This window comes from Antechinus flavipes, chromosome 4, assembly GCF_016432865.1.
Source record: "Antechinus flavipes isolate AdamAnt ecotype Samford, QLD, Australia chromosome 4, AdamAnt_v2, whole genome shotgun sequence".
NCBI lineage: Eukaryota > Metazoa > Chordata > Mammalia > Dasyuromorphia > Dasyuridae > Antechinus > Antechinus flavipes.
The window spans coordinates 18,867,497-18,894,708 of NC_067401.1; the positions used below are offsets into that span (position 1 = coordinate 18,867,497).

The window sequence follows — 27,212 nt, forward strand, 5'->3', positions numbered from 1 at the left end:
ACCGAGGGCAGAAGCGGCGGCCGGAGCGGAGGCAGACGGAGCGGAGGCAGACGGAGCCGCGGGGGCAGCGGAGGCCGCAGGAGCGCGTCACTGCTCTCGACTTGGGCAGGAAAGACTCGTGCGGGGGCGTTCCTCCTTTTTCGAGGTCAGAATGGGTTAAGCCGCCTGAGAATGAGGAAGCGGCGGCCCGGGCGGCCGGGACTCCCTCTGGCTCTGCCCCGAGCCACCCGGCCTGGGCTAGAGCGGGAGCCGGGCTGCTGGGGGCGGCGGGGGCCCTCCGACCCGGGGCGGGAACCACCCCCACAGCTCCGGGCTGGGGGCTACTGGGGTGTCAGTAAACTGAGGGTTTTTCCCTTTTCTTTTCCTTCCTTCCTCCCTCCCGCCATTCCTCCCTCTCTCTCCCTCTCTTCCCCCCTTCCCTTCCTTCCCTCTCTCCCTTCTTTACCCCTCCCTCCCTTCCATTCCTCTCTCTCTTCCTCCCTTCTTTCCTTTTTTTCTCCTTTCTCTCCTTTCTTTTCCCATTCTTTCTTTCTTTTTTTTGGGGGGGGGTAGGAGGTTGGTGGGAAGGGCTGACTAAGGACTTCGGCATAAGCGTCTCCCCGGAGAACCTGCGCGTGCTGTGTTTGCCGCGCTCCTCCCGCCCGTCTGTGGGGCTCCCGCCCCGAGGGCGCTCCCGGCCTTAGCCTGGGGACCGGCCTTCGTTACACGGGAAAGGAAACTCGGGCACGGAGAGGCTGGGGGGCTTGTGTCAGGTTTGCCAGTACCCAGCGCTGCTGCTGCGGGAGTCCTGGATGAGGCTGGGGGCGGAGGGGAAAATGGGCCGGGAAGTGAGTGTGTGAGAGGCTGTGTGTGTGTGTGTGTGTGTGTGTGTGTGTGTCTGTGTGTGTGAGTGTGTGTGAGTGTGTGTGTGTGTGGTGTGTGTGTGTGTGTGAGTGTGTGTCTCTGTGTGTGTGTGTGAGTGTGTGTGAGAGTGTGTGTGTGTGTATGTGTGAGTGTGTGTGTGTGTTGTGTGTGTGTGTGTGAGTGTGTGTGTTTGTATGTGTGTGTGTGTGTGTGTGAGAGTGTGTGTGTCTGTGTGTGTGTGTGTGTGTGTGTGTGTGAGTGTGTGTGTGTGTCTGTGTGTGTGTGTCTGTGTGTGTGAGTGTGTGTGTGTGTGAGTGAGTGTGTGTGAGTGTGTGTGTGTGAGTGTGAGTGTGTGTGTGTGTTTGTATGTGTGTGTGAGTGTGTGTGTCTGTGTGTGTGTTTGTATGTGTGAGTGTGTGTGAGTGTGTGTGTGAGAGTGTGTGTGTGTGAGTGTGAGTGTGTGTGTTTGTATGTGAGTGTGTGAGTGTTTGTATGTGTGAGTGTGTGAGTGTGTGTATGTGAGTGTGTGTGTGTGTGTATGTGTGTGTGTGTGTGAGTGTGTTTGTGCGCGCGCCCTTTTGCTCAGGAGCCTCTGTCCCCTCCCTGGGCCTCGGCCTGGCTGACCCCTGGAGTAGGAGCCTGGGCCGACCTCAGGATCCAGAGCCAGAGAACCCCAGGGTGGATGCAGACCATGAGCTTCCCCTGTGGAGGTCAAGGCCAGGCAGGAAGGGGGAAGCCGCTGTTCTGAGCCCGGTCTGGGCACTTTGTCATTCTGGCAGAAAGGCCATCTGCCTGGGACCCAAGCTGCCTCGGGTCAGGGGCCAGAGGTCACCGGCCATCAGCAAACATTTACTGAGAACCTGGGAGCTTTCCCCAAACTGAGAATGCCCTCCCCCCTCCATCCCTGACCATCCCCCTCTCTGCCTATTGACATCCCACTTCAGGGGCCATCTTGGAGATCCCCATGAGCCTTTCCAGATGTCCCCCCACCCCCTCCCTTCATGGGCTCCTGGATGTATCTGGGGGGTCCTTGGGAAGCCATCTAACCACAGGGGTGACGGGAGCCTTGCTTCTCTGTTCACCTCAAGGTTGTGAAACCCAACTCAGCCTCCTCCCCTCCCTTCCTCCTCTCTAGAGTGAACCTCCTTCCTCCGAGTTGCAGAGGACTTTGTGAGCCCCTCTCCTGCCCCTTAGCTCCTGCTGTCCCTTCTCTGTCCACACAGGGGTCCTAGAGTGGGGGGAAGGGGGGAAGCAGGTGCAAATGTCAGAGTTTAAACCCTGGGTGCTGAGTTTGCCGGCAACAAACTTGGGCAAATCTCTTGGCTCCAGTATCTCATTTTGAAAAATGATTCATTTTTATTAGGAAAAAATTATCATATGCATATAATGTATAAATAGGGTCCGAGCTTGGTAGCCCCCCTCCCCATTGGTATTGGTGTGTTGGCTTCCAGAGGGAGGATGCATTTTCTTAAGGGCTATAGTAGTAACCCTAGGGGACTTTGGGGGGATGTTCTCTCTGTCTCTTCCTCCCTTTCCCTCTCTCCCTGTCTCTTTGTCCCTTCTTCCCTCCCTCCATTCTCTCTCTTTCCCTCTTTCTCTCTCTGTCTCTCTCCCCTGCCTTTGTCTCTGTCTTTCTCCCTCTGTCGCTGTCTTTCTTGTATTTTCTCTCATTAGTCCCCTCTGATTCCTAATATTTAATCAATGATTGGGCCTCAATATCAGTTTTTACCAATTAACATCAATTAGCTGTTAAAAAGGGACATCTTCTGAGAAGAAACAGGAAGAACTACAGAGCAAAACCACCTCCCTGAAAAGGAGCATGCTTTCCTCTTGCCCTTGGTCTTTGGGGAAGTTTGTCGTTATTGTTCCTCATTTGGCCTCTTTTGGGGTTTTCTTGGCAGAGGGGTTTGCCATTTCCTTCTCCAGCTCATTTGACAGATAAGGAAACTGAGGCAAGCAGGGTGTAGTCCCTTGCTCAGGGTCACCCAGCTATTATTTGAACTCAGCTCTTCCCAATGACCGCCACCTTATCAGCTGTCTCTGGGGAGGGTGGGCACAAATGCAAAGTGGCAGCGATAAAGCTCCCTTGGTGAGAGCCAAAGGAGAGCTACCCCACAGCCTGAGGGATGCTGGGGAGTCCAGTGCAGGGACTTGTCAGACGGATGCTCCTGGGGCTGCTCGAGGTGGGGAGGAAGGGCCACGCTGGGCTGTGGGGTTAGACAGACTCAGACTCCCATCTCTGGCGGTCCCTTCAAAGCTCCCAAGGGCATTCTGTCTCTGACCCTCATTCACCTAACATTAGGGAAGAATGCATTCATCAAAGACTGGAGAAATAAAAATGGCAGGTCTTCAAGGCTTCATGATAATCAGGTGGTCAGGGGCTCTCTTACCTGAAACCTTTGGCATTTCTTCTTCCTCTGGAGCTGAGAAAGAGAAAGAGAGAGAGATAGGGACAGAGTGAAATGTTAGACTAGATTGCTGATCCCTTCCTTCCCCCCCCCCCCCCCCCCCCCCCCCGATAAACCATTTTGTCCAAGACATTCTGGCCCAGTCCACCCATTTTACTGATAAAGAGACTGAGAACCAGTAAGATTAAGTGATTTACTGAGGAAAGGGCATATTCTCTGTCCAGAGCCAGGGCTCTTTCTACTGCAATACCCTGTTTCCCCCTTGCCCCTATTTCTAGGACTGCCATATCTCCTTTCCCCCAGCCACAAGAAAGGTCTGATGGCCCTGACACAGAGAACCAGGGTTCTGATCACCCAGCTCGGATCTCCTGGTCATCCCCAGTGCCCCAGCCACCTCAGCTTCGGCAGCAGCTGTCCCACCCCATCTGCTATCACTGTCAGAGGCTGGAGTCACTTGAGAGTCACAAGACGCTGAGGGTTAGAGACAGGGCTGTCCTCTGCAGGCATAGGTGAAATAGGTAACTTCTTGGGTGCTAAGAAGATCCCTTTATCTGCCTCCCCCCTTCCCCCCCGCCCAATCTAGGCTGCCCTGCAAGTTTGAGGCTTAAAAGGTATATTTAAAATATTACATGTTACCAAGAGCCTAAATTTCATGCATTTCACTTCAAAGTTTTCTTATCTTTTATTATTCTTAGGGATATTCCATAACCTCAAATGCCAATAACTCTACCACTTTTGGCAGCGTATTCCAAGGGCCAAATTAGTGTTTTGTGGCAAACTGATGGGACTTAAGGATCTCAGAGATCCACCCTATTCCCTAAAGTCTCTGAATCTTGGCTGTCAGCTTTATTTCTTTTTATCAACTGGGCAGGTGGGTGCATTTACTCCATCTACATTCAGTACAGGTCATCCTAGTCTAATAGTTCTTAGTCATTTGTAGAGTCAGCCTCTTGCCACTGATGGAAGAACTGGATGGGGAAATGGGGATGGGTGGACAGGGCTAAACAGTTATTATGGACTGGCTTGGAAGGGGTGGAGTTAATCCCTCAGTCCCTCAGCCTGGGCTGCAGATTTTCTGGGCCGGCCTTGAGGATGGGGACTGATGTTTCTCTGCTTTCTCTCTGCTGTGGTTTGGAGCTCCCCAGATGGTCGATCTAGGTTGGCAGGATGGTGGAAGTCCAAGTTGTGCAAGGCAGTGCCCAGAACGGTGTCCATCCTGCCTCAGAGAGCCAAAGAGAGCTGATGGACTAGAGCAAAGGTCCTCAAACTTTTTAAATAGGGGGCCAGTTCCCTGTCCCTCAGACTGTTGGAGGGCTGGACTATAGTAAAAACAAAACCTTTGTTTTGTGGGCCTTTAAATAAAGAAACTTCATAGCCCTGGGTGAGGGGGGGGTAAACGTCCTCAGCTGCCGCATCTGGCCCACTGGCCGTAGTTTGAGGACCCCTGGACTAGAGTCTGCCAGTCCCTTCAGCCACAATAGATGAATCTTTTAAGGCAGAAGATGGGGGCAAATCCTTGAGCTGGGATGAAGGGAAAGAAGAGGAAGGCTGGACACAGGAGGTGGTCTGAGCAATAGCGACAGGGGATTCCATTGCCCCTCCTGGGGACTCTTCCCATTCTCTCCTCTCTTTCTCTTGCCTGGGGTGATGTGCTAGTGATTTGGACAGGATGTTTGGTTCTGGGGGATTCTGGCCTGGGAGGCAGTGCCCTGTTACATACCCTCAAAGTGGGGGCCTTACATTTTTGATTTAGGACTCGCCAGGTCTCTCCTTCCAAGCTCAGTATTCCCTATTGCTGCACCAGCCCGGGGATACAGGAGGAGAGCCCAAGGGGACACTGGATCTGGCTGGCCCAGGACTCCTCCAGGGAGAGTGGGTCATGGACACCTTCCCTGCTCTAGATCGGTGGGTTCAGCTGGCACTGCCCCCTGGGGCACACTGGATCTGTCAGAGGGAAGGAAAGGAAGGATGAGCATTCTGGTGAAGGGACTATAAGTGTGCAGTGCTTGCAGGAATATGGGGGACTGCAGAGGGGAACTGGGGGGCTGGAAAGGCAGGACAGATGCCCTCAGAACTTCTGACAGAGCCCCTGAACTGAATTAACTGCTGCTCTGACCTGGAGTAACTTTTCTTCAGTTAAGTTATATGGCTGACAGGGATAATCCACACCCACTGCATTGGCCCTTTGCCCTGGACATGTGCAGAACGACTCATTTCAATTCAACGAACATTTATTGAGTGAGAGAGACAACATTGCACGGTGGAAAAAACGCTGGGCCTGGAACTGGAGGCTCAAGTTAGGATCCCAGCGCAGAGGACTTAGTGTCCTGTGGGATCCTGGATAAGACACCCACGGTCCCAGAGTTGGATGACCTTTCTGAGGTCTGTGAGCCGGGCATCCTCTCGGGGAGCAGCTGGGGGATGTGAGGAGGTGGGGCGCAAACATGAACAGGGCAGGGTCCTCCCCCAGGGGCCCTGTAGGGGCGATGTAGGGAAGGGCCCAGCATTGTAAGGAAGGGTTCTGTAACATAAGGAAGGGCCCTGTAATCTAAGGAAGGGTTCTGTAATGCAGGAAAGGGCCCTGTAACGCAGAGAAGGATTCTGTAACATAAGGAAGGGCCCTGTAATGTAAGGAAGGGTTCTGTAATGCAGGAAAGGGCCCTGCAATGTAGGAAAGGGCCCTGTAATGTAAGGAAGGGTTCTGTAACATAAGGAAGGGCCCTGTAATGTAAGGAAGGGTTCTGTAATGCAGGAAAGGGCCCTGCAATGTAGGAAAGGGCCCTGTAACGCAGGGAAGGATTCTGTAACATAAGGAAGGGCCCTGTAATCTAAGGAAGGGTTCTGTAATGCAGGAAAGGGCCCTGTAACGCAGGGAAGGATTCTGTAACATAAGGAAGGGCCCTGTAATGTAAGGAAGGGTTCTGTAATGCAGGGAAGGGCCCTGCAATGTAGGAAAGGGCCCTGTAATGTAAGGAAGGGTTCTGTAACATAAGGAAGGGCCCTGTAATGTAAGGAAGGGTTCTGTAACATAAGGAAGGGTTCTGTAATCTAAGGAACGGTTCTGTAATGCAGGAAAGGGCCCTGCAATGTAGGAAAGGGCCCTGTAATGTAAGGAAGGGTTCTGTAACATAAGGAAGGGTTCTGTAACGCAAGGAAGGGCCCTGTAATGCAGGAAAGGGCCCTGCAATGTAGGAAAGGGCCCTGTAATGTAAGGAAGGGTTCTGTAACATAAGGAAGGGCCCTGTAATGTAAGGAAGGGTTCTGTAACATAAGGAAGGGTTCTGTAATCTAAGGAACGGTTCTGTAATGCAGGAAAGGGCCCTGCAATGTAGGAAAGGGCCCTGTAATGTAAGGAAGGGTTCTGTAACATAAGGAAGGGTTCTGTAACGCAAGGAAGGGCCCTGTAATGCAGGAAAGGGCCCTGCAATGTAGGAAAGGGCCCTGTAATGTAAGGAAGGGTTCTGTAACATAAGGAAGGGCCCTGTAATGCAGGAAAGGGCCCTGTAATGCAGGAAAGGGCCCTGCAATGTAGGAAAGGGCCCTGTAATGCAGGGAAGGATTCTGTAACATAAGGAAGGGCCCTATAATGTAGGAAGGGGCCCTGTAATGCAGGGAAGGGCCCTTTAATGTAAGGAAGGGTTCTGTAACATAAGGAAGGGCCCTGTAATCTAAGGAAGGGTTCTGTAATGCAGGAAAGGGCCCTGTAACGCAGGGAAGGATTCTGTAACATAAGGAAGGGCCCTGTAATGTAAGGAAGGGTTCTGTAATGCAGGAAAGGGCCCTGCAATGTAGGAAAGGGCCCTGTAACGCAGGGAAGGATTCTGTACCATAAGGAAGGGCCTTATAACGCAGGGAAGGATTCTGTAATATAGGAAAGGGTCCTGTAATGTAAGGAAGGATTCTGTAACATAAGGAAGGGCCCTGTAATGTAGGAAAGGGCCCTGTAATGCAGGGAAGGATTCTGTAATACAGGGAAGGGCCCTGCAACATAGGGAAGGGTTTTGTAACACAAGGAAGGGCCCTGCAACATAGGGAAGGGTTTTGTAACACAAGGAAGGGCCCTGCAACATAGGGAAGGGTTTTGTAACACAAGGAAGGGCCCTGCAATGTAAGAAAGGGTTTTGTAACATAAGGAAGGGCCCTGCTATGTAGGGAAGGGCCTTGCAATGTAGGGAAGGGCCCTGTGACGTAGGGAAGGGCCCTGTAAAGCAAGGAAGGCCCTTTAACACAAGGAAGCAGTGAAGGCTTGTCCCCAGGTTGCTATATCTATTTGTAAGGATGGGGTTGAAAGCGCTTTGACACTTCCACAAGGCAAGAACCCTTCTGACTGAATCCTCCAATTAGAATGAAGTGAACAGTGTCTGATCTGACTAGTTAGGGTGTGAGAGCTTCGGTCTAACACAGGGAGACATGTGGAGGATCTAGACTGGAGAGATCAGAACCAAGAAAGAAGGGAATTGTTGCCAAAAAGGAGGCGATGGAGGAGACCTAGCGGCTTTATAGACATCTTGGAGATGAGGACACAGGTACCCCCGATGTGCATCCAGCCCTGGGGAGAGGGATGGAGAAGTGTCCCAGGGGGATAGTCTGCCTGATATTGGGCATTCTATTGCATTTAGGTGCAAATGAGTTAGCGAGAAGCTCTGCTTAATGAGGTTGAATCCAGATGTGCTCCTAGTAGCACATCTGCCTGCCTACTGTTCTGGGAAGGATTATAGGGACACAGATTTAGATCTGGAAAGCCATCCTGTCTGACTCTCCCATTTTACAGATGAGGAAAGCTGAGGCTCAGAAAGGTTGTGTTATTTGTTGAAGGTCACAAGGGAATATTGCCTAACAGGTCCTCTGACATCAATCCAGTTTTAGAAGGGCCAAGGAGCAAATCCTGCTCTCCTCACTTCTGTGTGAGAGTGGATTTGAGGGTGTGTGTGTGTCTGTTTGGCGGGGCAGGGCCGGTTTTCCCAGCTCTGGGAGATGGGGCGGCTGCTGTTATTCTAATCCTCCCCTCAATGGGAGGCCCAGGACCCAGGTCACAAGAGGCTGCAGAGGACTTTGTGAGCCCCTCTCCTGGCCCCTTAACTCCTGCTGTCCCTTCTTGAGTTATATGTCCAGAGGTCTTAAATTTTGCTGTTCAGTTGTTTTCAGTCTTGTCTAATGCTTTGTGATCCCATTTGGGGTTTTCTTGGTAAAGATGCTGGTTTGGTTTGTGTTTTCCTTCTCCAGCTCATTTTACAGATCGGGAAATTGAGGCAAACAGGGCAAAGTGACTTGGCCAGGATCCACGGCTCCTCTGTAAGTCCCGATTCCAGGCTCAGCACTCCGAATACTGCAGCACCTGCTGCTCACAGAACAATTAGATGGTGTATGAGATGGGAGCATCTTGTAGTAGACAGTCGGATCTGGAGCTCTAAGTTCGGAGTTCCTACGCTCGAGTCCAGTGTCTATCCTACCTGTGTCCCTTACCTGTCATGGGCTCTGCACCTCACCTTTAAATGACCGGGTCAGACTAGATGACCTTTGGCTCTTTCCTTTGCTATACCAGTGATCCTATCTATAGCTTGTCCCACAGGTCTTAGCTCATTGTTAAGCTTATAAATCTACTGAAGCTTAAAACTGCACAAAGACTTTTGAGATACCCTGTGTACAAATATCAATGTCTATATCCATTCCTATATCTGTTACCTACATCTACATCCATATCTATATCTATAATGGATATCTATCTATAATTAAATCAATATCACCCTATGTCTCTATCTGTATTCATATAGCCTTAATTATATCAATATCACTCTCTCATATCTGTATCTAAATCTATATATTTGCATCTTTATTTATAGCAATATCTATATCCACATTCATAGCTATAACTGGTACTCATCTCTATAATCTATATCTGTATACTTATAACAATATCTCACCATTTCTATCCACATTCATATCTATAATCTTTATATGCTTATAAAGTATATATATCTACAACTATATCTGTATCTTTATTTCAATATCACTATCTACATTTATATCTATAACTGATATATACATCTATAATCTATATCTGTATATCAATATCACTATATCTATATTCCAAGTGGCTCTGTGGTGCAAGGGATAGCTCATTGGGCTTCTATATCTATATTCATATCCAGATCTATATCTGTTATCTGTTATCTATATCTATAATTTATGCCTATATCTTTATTTATATCAATATCATTATAAATCTATGTCCACATCTGTCTTCATATCCATATATCTAATTATAGATACCCATATCTCTATAATTTATATCTGAATCTTTATTTCAGTATCACAGTCTTTATCCATTTCTGTATCTGTAGCTGTTAGATATTTCTGTAATGTGCAACTGTATCTTTATATGAGTATCACTATCTATATCCATAACTATCTTTACTCTTTATATCTACAGCCACATCTATGTGACATACCATATCTATAGCTCTATCAACACCATAATCTATATTTAAGTTTTATCTCTCTTCCTGTCCCTCTATCTAGTTTATATCTATATCTTTATACATACATAAATATTTTCTGTATCTTCATTCATACACACACACACACATATTCCCCTTTTTGTTACCCCTAAAGGCTGGCCCAAGCAGGTGCCCAGTTGGTGTTTTTTGAATGGAAATGAGTAACAGGGCAGGCAAAAAGCCAATAAATAGTCACTAATGGCTAAGGTTCGAGGCTCATGGGAAGCTGGATGAGGTAGTGCCTCAAATCTGAAGGGCAATCACTGGACACTGGACACGTCCCCAGGACATGGAGATTGACCCTGGCTCTCCTACCTCCTACTCTGGGGACCATGGGTTGGTCTCAGATTATTCTGTGAAATCATCAGGCTGCTTTAGGTGGTCTCTTAAGTCCCCCCCCTCAAGCTTTAAAGCCTAAAAAGACAGCCCAGCTGTCCTAGGAGGAAAAAGAGGAGAGCCATGTTAGCTCCTTTTTCTTTTATTGATTTGCCCAGTGAAAACCCTTTTATAGATGGTATTTTATAGAGGTATCTTCTTTCCAAACAGGGCAGACGGGTTATTCTCCACCCATTTCTTTCACCAGACCCGCTTCTGTTCCTAGGAGCCTGTATCTAGAACTAGAAGTAGTTTCGGAGGCTGTCGAGTTCAAAGCCTCATTCTACAGAACAAGAAACTACCATTAATGATCAGTAGATTAGACCTACAGTAGATAAACAGAAGAAATGATCAGTAAAGTCCCACAGGCCGTAAGTTCCAGAAGTGAGATTTGGATAGTGGACCGTTGACTCCCCAGCCCATGTTCTTTCCCCTGTAATCACTGAGCTCCTGCTACCGCCTGCTTCCCTGGGAGCGCCATCTCATTCCCTCTCCCAGGATCCGTGAAACGCCAGGTGGTCCTGAAGCAGAGAACCAGGAGCTGGTCCCCCGAGATGGGCCTGCTGCTCTTTCCGATGGCCTCAGCTGCCCAGCCTCTGAGGAGCCTGTCCTGCCTCCTCTGCCTCCACTGTTTGAGGGGGTGTCCCCTGAGTTGGAAGCAGTAGGGCCAGGCCTCCAGGTGATCACAGATGGACCAGGCAGGTGACTGCCCGGGTATCAGAAAGGCCCATTCATCTTTCTGCTCTCCCCAAATCATTTTGTTTCATTAAGTATAAAGTTGACTTTATTGATAATGCAGAACATAGGAGTCCCTGCATCTTCCCCCTACTCCGAGAGAGCCAGGAGTCGGGGGCTGAACCTCCATGCAGGTGAGGTTAATGAAGGTGTAACTGAAGGCCTGAGGTGTATGTGATCTTGGTCTCCAGGTGCCTCAAATACCCAACTCTGTGGATTCTGTTGATTCCTTTGCTTTGTCTCAGGGATGTGGCTGCAACAGCAGGTGTTGGCCCCAGTCTTGGGAGAAGAGATCCCCCCCTTTCCCCCCAATAGTTTTTGATTTGAAATTATCCTCTCACCCAGCTGCCCTCCAAGACTGATCAGTTACTTTTGTTTAAGACATAATACATCAATATTTTTTTTTGGATGCATTATTTCCTTAAGGTTGGTCATTCTGCCATCAATTCTGCCGTTGGCTTTAATATTCATTACCCCTAGGCCGGGAGTCGGGCAGACATCTTTATGAGATCAAATCCAGGCTCAGAAACTTAATTGACTCTGGTGTAGTCATTAAAGCCTGTTTGCCTCAGTTTCCCCACTGTAAAATGAGCTGGAGAAGGGAATGGCAAATCGCCCCTGTGTCTTTGCCAAGAAAACCCCAAACGGAGTTTGACTGTGACCATGACTGAACAACAACAGTAAAACCCTCTGGTTGCTGTGGAGACCATCTCTGGACTGAGCTAGGCTGGTCCTGAGCAGCCTCGCTGGCTGTAGAATCCAGTGATGGAAAAGCTGGTAATATTTTAAAATCAGGGTGCCATGTTTTAGGGGGGATATTGATAAGCTGGAGAGTGTCCAGATGAGAGCAGCTAGGATGGTCAAGGGCTTTAGGTTTATGCATTATGAGAATTGGTTCAAATGTGAGGAACTAGAGAATATTTAGGCGGGGGAAGTGAAGAGGAAGGCGTGTGTTCTGTCTTAGAAGATTTAAAGGGGTCTCTCAAGGAAAAGGAAATAGTTTTGTACTGCTTGGCCCTAGATAATAGAGCCAAGATCAGTGAGCGGAAGTAGAAAAGAGGAATATTCTAGCTTGATATAAAGAAAGTACCTCCTACCAATGAAGCCTCTCTAGAAGGGGAAGGGGCTGTATTTTCCGGGAGGTTAAGGCGCTGTCCCAGCCATTGCCTTGAGCTGCTGAGACAAGGCTTGTTGAGCAGTTGGTCCACAGGGTGTTACCCTTCGGTGGCAGTGGGTGGTGGGGAAGTCTAGTGGGTTATTTGAGAAGTTTAGATTTCTCCATGTCTGTCCATGAGCTACTGGAGTTTTTCTTGGCGTTCTCCAGCTTGGGGCAATAATGCAAAGAGGGCAAGTGGTCGTTTGGGGATCAGGATGGATCTAGATGCCCGTGAGCCCCGTGACCCTTAGACCACAGGGCACATCTTGTGTTTGCACATATTTTGAACTGACACATAAATATGTTGTTTCCACAATGGAACAGAAGCTCCTTGAGGACAGGGATCCTTTTTGGTTTTGTCTCATTGTCCCCAGCACCGAGCAAGTAATGCTTTTTGATTGATGGATTATCCCAGTTAAAATGCAAATACAATTGGGAGGAATCAAGCATTAATTCATTAAGGAACCTTTAACATTTCAGTGCTAGAATTTATTATTATTATTATTATTCAGTGCTTTTTAAATAGCCTTTGATCCATGAAACAAAAAAAAAAACAAGCATTTTGATAACTTTCAATGTAATCCGCTTCCTTTGTAATGCAGCTAATTTTATGTGTTTTAAAATATGATTCTGAGAAGGGGTGCATGAGCTTTACCAGACTGCCCAAAGGGGCCCACACACGCCTCAAAGGTGAAGAACTCGTGGTTTGTCTTGTTGTCCTTCCCAGGGGACGGTCAACTGGGATGAAAGAAGGGATAAAATTTGAGATTTCTTTCTTGAGATGGCGAGGGTAAGGTGGGGGTGCTGAAAGGGGAGGTGAGGGAGCACCCAAGTCAGACTTGGCAACTTCACATTTGCCTTTACCGTCTCCCCCCCAAAAGTCTTCATTTCTTCTTCTCCAGTAAGCTCACTTGGCTCTACCTTTTGAAGACTAGACCATGACCCGGGATGAAGGGCTGCCGGACTCGCACTCTGCCCAGGGGTTCTATGAGAAGTATGAACCCAAGGAGGTCCTGGGGAGGTAAGGTCCCTTTCCTCCAGACCCTTCCCCTAAACCTTCTTGAGAGTTCAGGCCTTTTGTCCATGGATGATGTCTCTCTGTCTCTCTCTGTCTCTCTCTCTGCCTCTCTGTCTTTGTCTCTCTCTCTCTCTGTCTCTCTCTCTCTGCCTTTCTGTCTCTCTCTTTCTCTTTCTGGCTGTCTCTCTGTCTCTCTTTGTCTCTGTCTCTCTGTTTCTCTCTGTCTCTGTCCCTCTCACTCTTTCTCTCTGAATCCAGCCACCACGGGTCCTTTTCCCCCTTTTTGGAACCCTTATCTAAATGGGGCTCTAGACCGCATGTACCAAGGCAAACAAAAAGGATAAAGATCAGCCCAGATGTTCCCCTGCCTTCCCAAGTTCTCTGCCCATTTGAACTCAGTCTTAGGCAAGGGAAAGGGCTGGTTTCTGTTCCCAACGCATAGCTCAATGGAAAGGGCTGTGGATTGTAAATTAGGAGTCTTTGTGGTTTCTTGAGAAGAACTAACCTTGGAGTCAGAGGACCCAGATTCAGATGTCGTCTCCTTGGGTGACCCTGGGCAACCATTTCCACCACCAGGAGGACTCTGTGTCCGAGAGGCTGGCGCTGGGTAGCATGAGGCTCCTTTCAGCTCTGATTTTAGTCTCCACTCTGCCAAGGGCCTTAGATGAAATTTATGCCCATCCTGAAGTTCGTTTTTCTCACCTGGAAAATCAGCCCTTCTCTGGTGGGATCTGACCCCTCCCTCAAAGTGCTGGAGGCGCCCGCCCCCTCCCCACATAAGCCTTCCTTCCCAGGGGCGTGAGCAGCGTGGTGAGACGCTGCATCCACAAGGCCACCAGGAAGGAGTACGCCGTGAAGATTATTGATATCACCGCCGGCAACCTGAACCCCCAAGAGATTCAGGAGCTGCGGGAAGCCACCCTCAAGGAGATCGACATCCTGCACAAGGTCTCCGGGCACCCCAACGTCAGTGAGTCCCCCCTCCCTCAGCTGCCATCCTCTGACCAGGGAGGGGAGGGCTTGGGGGTGGGCTGGGGCAAGAACCAAGGGCTGGAGCTGGGAGGGGTGATGTGAGGGGGGAGACCTAGGCTATACCCCAAGATGGAGAGTTGGGACATTTTCTTTTGCCTGAACTAGCCAGGTAATCTGCTTTCATGCCCGTATCGAGGCAGCCAAGCTGTCCTCTTGAGATCTGAGACACTCCCCAGGGAAGAAGGCTAAGCTCAGTCTTCTCCCATCTCTCAGTCCCAGCCTTCCCCAAACCCTCTTCCCTTTCCTTCAAGTACACAGGCTGCAGGGGGAAGGAGGGATGGGGAGCGTGGGAGCAGGTAGATGGAGGAAGGTGGGCAAAGTCACTGGCCAGCTGCCTGGAAAGCACAAAAATGAGCACCTTTGCCTGTAACCCCCACCCTGCCCGCCACCCCCACCTCAGCCAGTAGCCGCTCCCCTTACCAGCGACCCTTCACATCCGACCTTTCCAGGGCCCTGCCCCAGCCCCCCTCCCTGCATCCTCCCCGCAAACAGCAGCTTCTCTGCAGCCTGAAGCTAGCTGGTCATTTCCATTACAGTCCAGCTGAAGGATACTTATGAGACCAACACTTTCTTCTTCCTGGTGTTTGATCTGTGAGTACCTGGCCCCCATAGCCAGCCATTCTCCCAGGCAAGGGGAGGGAAGTCTCAGGGTTAGTCACTCCTGATTTCTTCTGGAGAGAGTCCTCCCATTTCCCAAGACCCTTCCACTCCTGATCTCTGTGGGAGAGAGCCCTCCTGTGCTATTTTTATTTTTCCCCAAGACCCTTCCATTTCTATGCCATGATGCAGCATGATGCAGGGAAACGAGCCTTGGATATGGGTTCTGAAAATATTCTCTCAATCTGGCTTGTTCCCTTTAAATAAAGTCATTTTGCTTCTAGAATCTCAATTTCATCTTCTGTAAAATGGGAACAATAATTGTATTATTGACTTCACAGGGGTAAGAAAATGAACACCTTAATGCTATCAAAATAGGAACTCTAATTGTGACTCACCCAGGGACATCTCATTCAATTTTAACCTCATAAGATTTAGGGCTGGAAGGCATCTTAGAGAGTGGAGGATGATAGATGTCAGCTAGTCCAAGCTTCTTATTTTACAGTGGGGGAAACTGAGACTGAGAAAGGATCACTGATTTGCTGAAGCTTTTGAATGGCATGGTCCAAACCATGTCATGGAGTTTCTTCTCTGTTTTAGATGTCTGAAGACTCACTAAGGGTGTGATCCTGAAAAAGCCACCTTGACTCTTTAGTTCTCACTTTCCTTAGCTATAAAATAAAGGATTTTATGTTCTCTAAGGTCTCTTACCATTCTAAATCAAGGATTCTTGGAATCTGCAAATAGGAGTGGGGATGGTGACAATAATCCAGAGAACATGAGCTGGCCATGCCCACTTGTGCATTTTTATTTTTTAAACCAGGGAGAAACTCCTCGCTTTCTCTGGCTAGGATTAGCTGCAGCTGTCCTGGGTTCTTCCTGGTATCGCAGCTGCTGAGTAGGCAGCAAGGGAAGGAGTAAGGAAGGGGGGAGGGAAGACGCAGTTGGAATGACCTTTTCAGCAAGAGTTGTTTAAATGGCTATTTTTATAAACCCCACACGCATGAGACTGGAAGGGTGGAAGGGCAAGATAAGGGTAAGGAAACAAAAAGGTGAAATCTGGTATCGAACCCCAAAGCCTGATCTGTTGAGAAGGTGCTGATATTTACCACCATCCTGCCCAAGGAGCCCCCAGGGCCCAGAGTCTGGCTCATGTCCCAAGTTCTCAACTCTGAGTTCTTGTCTCCATCATCCAGGATACTTGACCCCTCCCACAGATTGGAGCAGACCACTGTTCTTATTCTTCCCCCCCCTTTTTTCCTTCCTACCATCTTGACCTTTCTCCATCAGATCAGTCAGTCACCAAGCATTTAGTAGGCACTTATTGTTTAAAATATTGGGGATTAAAATAACCCTCCCCCAACTCCCTGCTCTCAAGGAGTTCACATTCTAATGGAAAGGAAACCTGAAAACAATAATATCGATAATATGTAATCGGGATTAATTGCTGATAATCTCAGGGGGAAGGGGCTAGCATCAAGGGGGACAGGGAAAAGCTTTTCCTTTTCCCTTTTCCCAAAACCTGAGCCTCTGGACCCATGTTGGCTGACAACTCCCCCTTTTTCTGGGACTTTATGCTCATTGATTGCCGTGGAGATACAGGGAAACAAAGGAGTATGAGTAGGATGGGGTAGAATTGGGGGAGGAGTGTCTTGTGCATTAATTCAGTCCCCCTTTCTCTTCTCCCTCCAACACCTGTCTGCAGGATGAAAAGAGGTGAACTCTTTGATTACCTCACTGAAATGGTCACCTTGAGCGAGAAAGAAACCAGGTGAGAGGAATGGATCACGACACTTTTTACCTCTGTTCCCTATTCCTGTAGGCATTATTATTGTTGTTCTTTCTGCGAGGGACTTAATGACTTGTGACTCTTGAGATTGAAAAATCCCAAATCTCATGACTCTGTGCTGCTTCTCTGATAATTGCTTCTCCCCCTTTTGCTGCAGCAAGAGTCCATCTGTTTCTTGGGGGGATGTTGAAGTCGGAGGGTGAACTTTCTGGAGGCTGAAATTTGGAGGGTGTTGGGAGGATGTTGGCAGAAGAAGCGAATCAGGATTGGGTTTTTATTTATTTTTATATTTTTAGGATTGGGGTTTTAATGAGAGGAGCTACATGGCTTGGGTGGTACTAGTAGTGAGAATGGCCATGTGGTCTTCCACCCTCTAGGAACAAGGGTCTCTGGTTTGGGGGAATATGCTGGGTCAGGCGAGGGACTGTCTCTGCATGAGGAAATGCGGGCAGGACTGGGAGAGGGAATGTGATGGTTCTAAGGCTGCCAGATGCTTGGGTCTTGGTTCAGAAGTTCATGGACCTTCCTGAAGACGGTTGAAGTTGAAGGGTCGGGTATATTGAAGGGCTCCTTTCCTCCCCTCTCCTTTCTATCTTTTCCTTCCTTCCCTCTCCCCCAGGAAGATCATGCGGGCCCTACTGGAGGTGATCTGCTACCTGCACAAGCTGGACATTGTACACCGAGACCTGAAGCCAGAAAACATCCTCCTGGATGATGATATGAATATCAAACTCACTGACTTTGGATTCTCCTGCCAGCTGAACCCTGGAGAGAAGCTCCGAGGTGGGGCAGCCGGGGCCTTCTTCCTATTCCCTGCCTGCTTGCTGTGGTCACTTGCCTCCTCCCTGCTCTCTCTCCTGGAGAGTTGACTGGTGGTTGGGTCAAGACATACAAGTCTTTTGTTCCAGCTGTTTTGTTCTGTAGTTTTTTCTCTTTCTCTTCTTTCCTCCTCCTTCTTCTTCCTTTTCCTTCTCCCTCCTTCTCTTCCACCTTTTCCTTGTCCTTTTCTCTCCTTCCCAGGATGAGTCTCTTCCTTAATGTCGCTTCTCTCTCTGTTCCTGCCAGAGGTCTGTGGGACTCCCAGCTACCTGGCCCCCGAAATCCTCGAGTGTTCCATGAACGACAGCCACCCTGGCTACGGGAAGGAAGTGGACATGTGAGTGGTGGGTCGGGAGAGGGGGAGGGAGCAGTAGTGAGGGTAGTCACAAGTCAGAGTAGAAGGGTTCGGTGATAAACTTGTAAGGGGTGGGAGAGTGGAAGGGATAGGGATGTAGGAAAATCAACAATAACAAGACCTACAACAATGGAGGGGAAAATTAAAAGAGCAGGATTCAAGTCAGTGCGAGAGGCAGTGATCAATCTTGGCTTCAGAGAATTGATGATGAAGCGGGCCTTCCTCTCATTAGAGAGGTGGGGGGCTGCAGGTATAGAGTGCAGCATACACCACCAGCCCTGGCCAACATGTCTTCTTGGTTTGCTTAACTTTCCTTCTGTGTTCCAAGGAAAGGTTCTGTTAGTGGAAGGGGAGGTGATATTAATGCTAGTGTGTGTGTGTGTGTGTGTGTGTGTGTGTGTGTGTGAGAGAGAGAGAGAGAGAGAGAGAGAGAGAGAGAGACAGACAGACACAAAGAGAGACAGACAGACACACACACAGATTGGGAAGTGAGAGGAATGTAAATAAAGTACATTTTAAAGAAACATCGAGTTGTATGGCCCCGAGTGCCAGAGTCTGGAGTTTTCCTAGCACGATCTCCGCCCTTCCCCTCTGTCCCCAGGTGGAGCACAGGTGTGATCATGTACACCCTCCTGGCCGGCTCACCCCCTTTCTGGCACCGAAAGCAGATGCTGATGTTGAGGATGATCATGAGTGGGAACTACCAGTTTGGCTCTCCGGAGTGGGATGATCGATCGGACACTGTAAAGGACCTTGTAAGTGCTGAGTTCTCCCTAAGCTTTTTGGATGGAGCTGAGGAGGGAAGTGGAGGGGAGGGAATCAGTGTGGGGCCGTGGAAGTTAGGAGATATCTAGTCCTAATATTGTTATTTAGATGTATGACCTTGGGCTGGTTACTTCTGTGCCTCAGTTTCTTCCTCTGTCAAATGAGGGAGATGGACTAGTTAATCTCTAAGGTCCCATATGGTTCTGACATTGTAAATTTCTGTCATTTGAAATACTTCTATAATTATCTACCTACCTACTTCTCTCTCTCTCTCTCTCTCTCTCTCTCTCTCTCTTTCTCTCTTTCTTTCTCTCTCTCTCTCTCATTTTGTCTCTCTGTCTCTGTCCATGTCTCTCTGTCTGTCTCTATGTTTCTCTGTCTCTTCTTCTGTCTCTGTCTCTATCTCTCATTCTCTGTCTCTGTTTCTCTATCTGTTTCTCTATTTCTCTCTCTCAGAATCTCTGTTTCTCTTGCTTTCTGTCTCTCCTCTCTCTTTGGCTCCATCTTTCTCGCTGTCTCTCTCTCTCTCCTCTCTTACTCTGTGTATATGCACACCTACATGTACCTATGTCCCTGTCTTCTACCTTTTCCTTCAGCTCCTCTTTCTAGACCAATTTCGCATGACCCTTCAAGCCCCCTTTTCCAGCCTACTGGCTGCTCCCCATATGTGGCTAGCATCTTTCTTTCTTTCTTTCTTTCTTTCTTTCTTTCTTTCTTTCTTTTTTTAAATAACTTTTAATTGATAGAACCCGTGCCAGGGTAATTTTTTACAGCATTATCCCTTGCATTCACTTCTGTTCCGATTTTTCCCCTCCCTCCCTCCACCCCCTCCCCCAGATGGCAAGCAGTCCTTTACATGTTGAATGGGTTGCAGTATATCCTAGATACAATCTATGTGTGCAGAACCAAACAGTTCTCTTGTTGCACAGGGAGAATTGGATTCAGAAGGTAAAAATAACCCGGGAAGAAACATAAAAATGCAAGCAGTTTATATTCATTTCCCAGTGTTCTTTCTCTGGGTGTAGCTGCTTCTGTCCATCATTTATCAATTGAAACTGAGTTAGATCTCTTTATTGAAGAGATCCACTTCCATCAGAATACATCCTCATACAGTATCGTTGTTGAGGTATATAATGATCTCCTGGTTCTGCTCATTTTACTCAGCATCAGTTCATGTAAGTCTCGCCAGTCCTCTCTGTATTCATCCTGCTGGTCATTCCTTACAGAACAATAATATTCCATAACATTCATATACCACAATTTACTCAACCATTCTCCAATGGATGGGCATCCATTCATTTTCCAGCTTCTGTGGCTAGCATCTTTCCACCCCTGCTCTGCTTCTTCCAGATCTCCCGACTCCTGGTCCTGAGCCCAGAGAAACGATACACAGCCGAGGAAGCCCTGGATCACCCCTTTTTCCAGCAGTATGTGGTCCAGGAAGTCCGTCACTTCAGCCCCAGGGCAAGTTCAAGGTAGAGGCTTTCTGGCTCCATGTCCCCTCCATAGTCCTTGCTCCCACTCATCCATCCGTTCTGGGCCTCCTTCTCTCATCTCAGTCTAGCCCGAGTCCGTCCGGCCTCAGAGGAGGGCCCAGAAATCACTTGGGCTGCTCTCTGTGTCTGATTTCTACCCGAAGGCACGGTTCCCTGGGGATGCTTTCCCTCTTTCTAACCCTGTAAAAGGGGGCGTAAACTGACCTGCCCAGTCCAAAGGAGCGCAATCAGCCGCTTGTTCTACTGAAGAAGGGATAAGGGATCAGAGAAGAAGCTTCTCTCAGATTCAGGCTGCATTAGACAAATTCTGAACCCCATTCTGATTTTTGAGAACTTTGTTTCTGGCCTCCGTTTTGTAGCTTTTTCAAATGGAAAATGGGCATAAAACTACTTAACTTTCCCTGCTTCATTGGGTTGTTGGCAGGAAAATATTTTGCAAATTTTTTTCTTTTTTCTTTTTGCTGAGACAATTGAGGTTAAATGACTTGCCCAGGTCACACAGCCAGAAGCTTTTACTGTCTGAGGCTGGATTTGAACTCGGCTCCTCCCGACTTCAGGGCTGGGGCTCTATCCACTGCACTGTCTAGGGGCCCCAATATTTTGCAAATCTTAAAGCAATACAGAAATAGGGACGGGCAGTAGGGATTGGACCTGCCATTTCATCAGCATGAGGGTGTCCCTTCCTCGATGCAGACCGGATGGAACCGTTCTGGACAGAGACCGGACAAACTGTGAGATTAAGAGGCTTGTCCAGAGTCATAAGCCAGGATACGTCAGAGGCAGACCCTCGACCTTTCTGGCTCCAAGGTGGTTCTTTGGAGAGTCCAGCTGGTGCTGTACGGCCTCTCAGGGTGTCGTAGCTGTAGAGCGGGCAGGGGTCAGTTGGGCCGGTCCTCTAGCCCCACAGAATATCTGAGGCACCTGCCCATAGTCACGGTAGCAAAGGTAGGGCCAGATTCAAGTTCAGGGCCCTGGACCCCCCCCATCCATTGCTTCTCTGATGTGGGGAGATTTCCCAGGACAAGGCGAAGGGGCTACCCTCGGGCTCCCCTGCCATGCCCTTCTTCCCCTTCCAGGTGATCGCCTTGACCGTGCTCGCTTCAGTCCGAATCTACTACCAGTATCGGCGCATGAAGCCGGTGACCCGGGAGATCGTCCTCCGGGACCCGTACGCCCTGCGGCCCCTGCGGAAGCTCATCGACGCCTGCGCCTTCCGCATCTACGGCCACTGGGTGAAGAAGGGCCAGCAGCAGAACCGGGCCGCGCTCTTTGAGAACACGCCCAAGGCCGTGCTCCTCTCCCTGGCTGATGAGGAAGCCTTCTGAGCACCCCGACCCTGGCACTGCCCGCCACTGGCCGAGTGACTTCCTGGGAGCTCCCAGGGGGCCAGAGGATGGGGCAGGGCCTGAGGAGCCAGCCCAAGGGTCCCAACGTTAGCTGAGGGGAGCTGGCTCTGACCCCTTCCCTGGGGGGCCTCCCGGGGAGGAGCAGGGCATTCCCTGCCTACCAACTAGGGCTCCATCTGAGGACCAGGCTGGAGGGCAAGGGTAAGGGCAAGGGGGAGTCAAGTTGGAAGGGGGGGCTTTGCTTTCTGCTCAGGTTTCTCTGAATGATACTTCCTGAGCAGCCTAGGCCCCTCAACCTCTGCCCACCTCTTCCCCCCTACCCCGTTCTGTCAGATAGCTGGTAGTAAGAAATGCCCTGGATTAAAGGTCTGGAAAGCCAGTGTTTAGTCTAGATTTGGATACTGACAAATCATGTGCCTTGGGCCAATCAGAACCATAGCTTTGTTTAACAGTGAAAGGATGGGTGGTACAAGGTTGGAGCTTCCCAATCTGGGTTCCACAGAGCCCGGGGGTTTGATCCGATGACACTGGGGATTCCATGAGAAAATTTAAATGCAAGTGCTATTTCCCCTTCTCAAATATGATCTGCTGAGCTAAAATGTTAAATTTGTGCCTGAAATATAAAATTACATATCATAAATGTTAATTGCTCTTTTTTTTTCTTTCTTTTTTGGTACAAAGAGGTTTCATTTAATCTATTTTGCTCTAAAATTTTACTGACCCTCCCCCTTTATTCTCAGGGACTATTCCAGAATCTCAGGTCTTATTATGTCCACATACTGTATTATTTTTGGGGATCTGACAATGAATTTCAAGGCTCAGATGAATAGTTTGTAGCTAAATTAGTTTGAGAAATTACGCACCCTGTGGCCCCAAGATTCGTATTATTTCCAACAGTTCATGGTTCTTGGCGATGAGTTTGTGGCAATAGGCAGGTGGCTGGAGTCAGGACTGAGGCTTGGGTTCTTTGACTTGAGCCAAACAGCCCTTGCCTCGGTGGAACTGAGTGGGAGGTGCTGGTGAGGTGATAGTTGGGATGGAAAAGGGGAAAATGGCGGGAGGGGGTAGTCAGGGGAGTTGCCTTGGGGCCATCTGTCCTTTGGAGCTGAGGTTTTGTTACTTCCGAGTCCTGCTAGACCAGAAGGACAGAGGCTAGGGGCCATTGTTCACAGCTTCTCCCGGCTGTATGAGTGTAGAGCCCCAAGTTGTTTAAGACAGTATAGAGTACAGCCAGGAGTCAGGACCTGGGATAGCGCTTCCTCTCAAACCCTTGGCGTTCAAGCACTTCGAAGCTGAGAGAGGGAGGCAGGGAAGGAAACTTCCTGTCTTCATGGAGCTTTATCATCTTCTTGTCATAGTAGTTTTGACAGTGATCAACTAAGTCTTTTCCTTTCTGCGAACCTCAGTTTCCTTTTTTGTAAAATGGTGATGGACTAGATAATTTCTGCATTTCCTTCCAACTTGAACATTCTATGATGATTCTATGCATGAGATCCAGGGCTTGATCAGGAATGAAACAGACCAGACTAGAGAGGACTCTGGTATAGTTCCTCATCCCTTCATGCTTATACCATTGCAACAGAACTTGTTGGTCTCTTCCACTCAAGTCTCTCCCCCTTACGTCTCTTCCCCCTCCATTCTGTCCTCCATTTAGCCATCAAATTAATTTTCCTAAAGCCCTAGAAAGATGATGTCGCCCATTCTCCTAATCAGTAAAAAGCAATGGCTTACCATTCCCGCCAGGATCAAAAGCCCTTTCTAACCTGCCTCTTCCTTACATCTGATATTCCCCTCCTACCATATACACCATTTTGTGACCCAATGACACTGATCTCTGCTGTTTCTCTCTCATGAGACTCCATCTTCCGACTGTGAACATTTTCCTGACTGTCGTCCTCGCCTAAATTTTCTTCATCTTTATCTCCACTTTCCTAGTTTTCTTTAAGTCTTAGTTAAAATTCCATCTTCTGCACGAAGCCATTTCTGGTCCCTCTTATTGCTAATGCCTTCCTTCTGCTGGTTATCTGTAATTTGTCCTATGTGGAATATCCCACAAGTCCTTTGTCAATTTTAAGCTTTAATAGCTTCAAACCAAGTTAAGGCTTTTGGGACACTCTCTACATAAAACACTTTCTTTTTAATTGCTAGTTTGCATGTCGGTTTCCAAATTAAATTGTGAGTTCCTTGGGATTAAGGACTGACTTTTGACTTTCTTTGTATCCCCACCACTTAATGAATACTAGGTGACTGACTGGGGAAGATCTGGGTTTGAATATGACTCCCAGTACTTACCAGCAGTATGGTTATGGGTAAAAGTCCCTCACTGCTCTGTATCTTGGCCCCTTCTAAAATGGGAGTGATGATGGTACTTGTAGTTCCTGCCCTCCTAAGGTTGGTGGGAGGCTTACAGGAGGCCATCTGGTCTAGTGTCCTTCTAAGACCTCTGACCCCTGACATCTTTGAAGTCAAAACTATTTTCATAATAATATTAAGATGCTATTTGCCTATTTAAATGCTCCTTTCTTTCTAACTACATATCTGCGAGAGGCCAGACTTTCTTTGTATACTTCAATCAAAACCATAATTTTTTCCGCTATTACAGTGAGATTGAATGCAGAGGCATTTAAGAGAATCCAGCTGCCCTCTATTAAGGCAACATTCAGGAGATTTGTAAAAAAATTGGGGAAAGCAATATCATTTTTCTCACTAGATTTTTTTTTTCTGTTTTGGAAAATCCAATTATTTTTCATAAAACTATGTAATGTTAACATGTAATGGATTTATCGTTCTTTTTACATGAATTAATAAACATTTGAAACACTTATCAGTTTTAATTTCTAATCCAGGGGTATCAATAATTATAACCCCCAAACCCCAAAACTCTTTGAAGCCCTCAATTTTTTTAAGAGTGTAAAGGGATCCCGAGACCCCAGCTGCTGATCTAGTGGAATTCTCTCAGAGTAAAGATGAGAGAACGAGGATTGAGAGGATTTTAGTGACTTGCTCAAGATCTCCTGGGAAGAAACATCAAAGGCAGCATTTGAACTCAAGTTCATGTCCTTTCCACCCTCCCAGACTATTGATGAAAGCCAATGGCCTTTGCAGGTCTCCAAGCAGTATTATATAAATACTCCTTATTCTTAGACTGCCTGTGTTGAAGTGAGACCACAGAACTGAAGTGAATACTCCTCAGCTGCTGCATTTTAAAAGCCTCTGGCTATTTATGTATCATCACAGGACCTCATCGGGGGGACTCTCCAGGCAGGATGATAAAACTAAATGACTGAAAGCCTTCACCAGCCTGCCAAACAATATTTCATGGCCCCGGGAGGCAGCTCTGTGCCTTTATGAAGACAGTATTTACCCAAAGTAAATGTCTCATAAATAATCGAGTGGATTCTTGAATATTTCAGCATCATTGTTCCTCACGTAGGTTTTGAGAGCCTCATCATGTGAGTCACAGCTTCCAACCACACCTGGCCCACTGAGCTCCCAGACCCGCAGAGATCACAGATGTCGCCTAACACATCTTCCTCTATGTTTCGGGGACCATTGGTTTCTCTCATAGATATAAAGATACTAGGATTTAGAGCTGCAGATTATAGATCTAAAAGATATCCTAGGGGTCATCTAACCCACTCCCCTTATTTTACAAATGAGGAAATGGAGACCTATGTGATAGGAACCCAGATCCTCCTGGGTCAAATCCAAAATCCTTTCCTTTATATCAAGTGATAAAGGCAGGAGTTGCAAAGAGGAACATTTAGCATGATGGCAGGGAAAAAATCCCATCTCCCTAAAAATCAGAATTGTTCAAAAGTAGAATAAGCATCCTTAGAAGTGGTGATTTCCTCCTCTAGATGTCATCAAGTAGAGACTGACCAAGAACTTTTTAGTGGGCGATAGATGGGCGCTTTAGACCTAATTCAAAAATATTGTGATTCTTTGCTTTTATAAGTAGTTGAAATGGGGTTGGAACCTACATCCCTTTTCTCCAAGATTACCTTCTATTTACACTGTGTATATTTTATATGCCCATGACTGCTTCTATTTATCTCCTTGATTAGACTTTGAGCTCTTCAAAAATAGCAACTTATGATTTTTTTTTTTTTGGGCAAGCCAATTGGATTTAAATGACTTGCTCAGGGCCACATGCTAATAAGTGTCAAATGTTTGAGGTTAAATTTGAACTCAGGTACTCCTGACTCCAGGATTAGTGTTCTACTCACTGTGCTCCCTAGTTGCCCCAAGGACTATTTTTTGGGGGGGCCTTCCTTTCCCTAACACAGCGTACAGAGTAAATGTTCATTGATTGAGCGATAGTCTCTGCCTTGAAATATAGTGTCCTTGCCATTACATGATGTTGTTACTGGAAGAAGCCTGGCTGATAATGGGTGAACCATTTCAATCCTCTGGAAGTTGGAGACCCTCAAGTGAGTTGATGAAAACACAACATCTTGGTAGATTTGGTGTCTTGGGACAGCCAAGCTTTCATGTTTCCCATATTGGTTATAGTGTTGGGCCAATAGCCTCTGATCTTCCAGCATTCTAATGGGCTTGGATTTATTTGCCAATCACCAATGAGAGGTACCATGGGGTAGGAGAAAGAACACTCATTTAAGAACCAGAAAACCTAGATTCAGATTCTAGCTCTTCTATTTACTACCCTTTTGACAGTGGAAAGTCACTGTACTTCCTTGAGCCTCAGTTTCCTTTTCTGTAAAGTGGGAATAATAATTGTCAACTGAACTGGAAACTGCCTCTTACCTGTGAATGACAGGGGTTGCACAAAGAAGAATAATTATGAAATAGAAGTTTAATTGATTGCAGAGTGAGGAAAATGGCATCTGCAAATAGCCATACTGCCTCTTCCCTCCCTCCTTCCTCCCTTCATCAAGAAGGAGGCTTTAATACTGTTTAAGGCTGGGGTCACTTATATAAATAAAAAAAGCCGGCCCACAATCGTTCTTAGATCTTGAGACAGTTGTCATGGTTAGCATTTCTCAGGATAGTAAGATGTTCTTTGGTCCCTGAGAACAATCACTGTCTCAAGTTTCTGAAGGTCGTGTCACCCTGTGGGTTACAGAACCAAAGTCCTGTGAGGGGAACAGGAGTGCAGTACCCGTTAGTGACAAGGAACTGGGGATTGTGAATATGTGATGGATGGCCTTGGGAAATAAGGGGGGCTAAGTCCCTCGATGAATACCTGGTGCTGGTCCAGGCAAGACACTTTGCCAGCGGGACTGGGCTGCCATGTTCAGGACAAAGCTTGCTGGCTGGACCTTAGCTCCGGGAAAGTGGGCATCCAAACCATTTTGATATAATGAAAGGAGAGGATGGGCAGATCCTGAAAGTCGCTCGGTGTATTGTTGCTAAAGCTAGTGTGAAGATCTTCCTAGACTTGTTCACTCTTGAATTTTTTCTTGAATGTTTGACAAATGGTAGAGAAGTTCTCTCTCCTTCATATCGACGTGTCAACCCTTCAGTCTATAAGCATTTATTAAATGTCCATTTAAAATAGCTAGTTTACTAACTAGGTGCTGGAGATATGACGACAAAGGCAAAATCATTCCTGTTTTCACAGTTTGCATTCTACCCAAATAAACAATGTGTAAATAGATACTGTTGTGCCTAAATTGCTTGGAACAAAGTAAAATAATCCTATATACTGAACAGGTTGATAAAAGCTTTTATTAAACCTGTGCCAGGCACTGAGGACATGGATAAACAAATAAAACAAGCGAGACAATTCTAGACCTCAAGGAGCTTACGTTGTAATGGGAGAAGATAATCAATAAGGAGAACTGGACTGGGATACTGGGGTATCTGGTACAGGAAGTGAAGTGAAAGCTTGGATATGGGCAAGAAAAGAAAAAAAAAACTCATTAATATCACTGATAGGAAAAGTCTCATAGCTTTTTAGATGGTTAAGAAACTTTTAATATTTAACATGTTCTTTTGCTGCCCTTATTTGTTTTGCA

The 27,212-nt window shown here is 47.5% G+C and overlaps 1 protein-coding gene across 1 annotated transcript; it reads left to right on the forward strand.

The window, feature by feature from the left end:
- The first annotated feature begins 1 nt into the window (after position 1).
- On the forward strand, positions 2-21,877 carry PHKG1 (phosphorylase kinase catalytic subunit gamma 1). The gene is made up of 10 exons (XM_051991997.1): positions 2-145; positions 12,917-13,035; positions 13,827-14,002; positions 14,601-14,655; positions 16,367-16,432; positions 17,070-17,233; positions 17,516-17,606; positions 18,226-18,379; positions 19,740-19,818; positions 20,924-21,877. The coding sequence occupies exons 2-10, from the start codon at positions 12,953-12,955 to the stop codon at positions 21,208-21,210; spliced, it is 1,155 nt and encodes a 384-aa protein (XP_051847957.1). The 5' UTR covers positions 2-145; positions 12,917-12,952; the 3' UTR covers positions 21,211-21,877.
- Positions 21,878-27,212: the final 5,335 nt, after the last annotated feature.

What these genes read in the sequence shown, in the direction of transcription:
- PHKG1 (XM_051991997.1), top strand. Translation starts at nt 12,953, where the DNA reads ATGACCCGGGATGAAGGGCTGCCGGACTCGCACTCTGCCCAGGGGTTC. An exon ending in CCCTGGAGAGAAGCTCCGAG is followed by an intron (nt 17,234 to 17,515) that starts GTGGGGCAGCCG and finishes TGTTCCTGCCAG; the next exon opens with AGGTCTGTGGGACTCCCAGC. An exon ending in TACGGGAAGGAAGTGGACAT is followed by an intron (nt 17,607 to 18,225) that starts GTGAGTGGTGGG and finishes CTCTGTCCCCAG; the next exon opens with GTGGAGCACAGGTGTGATCA.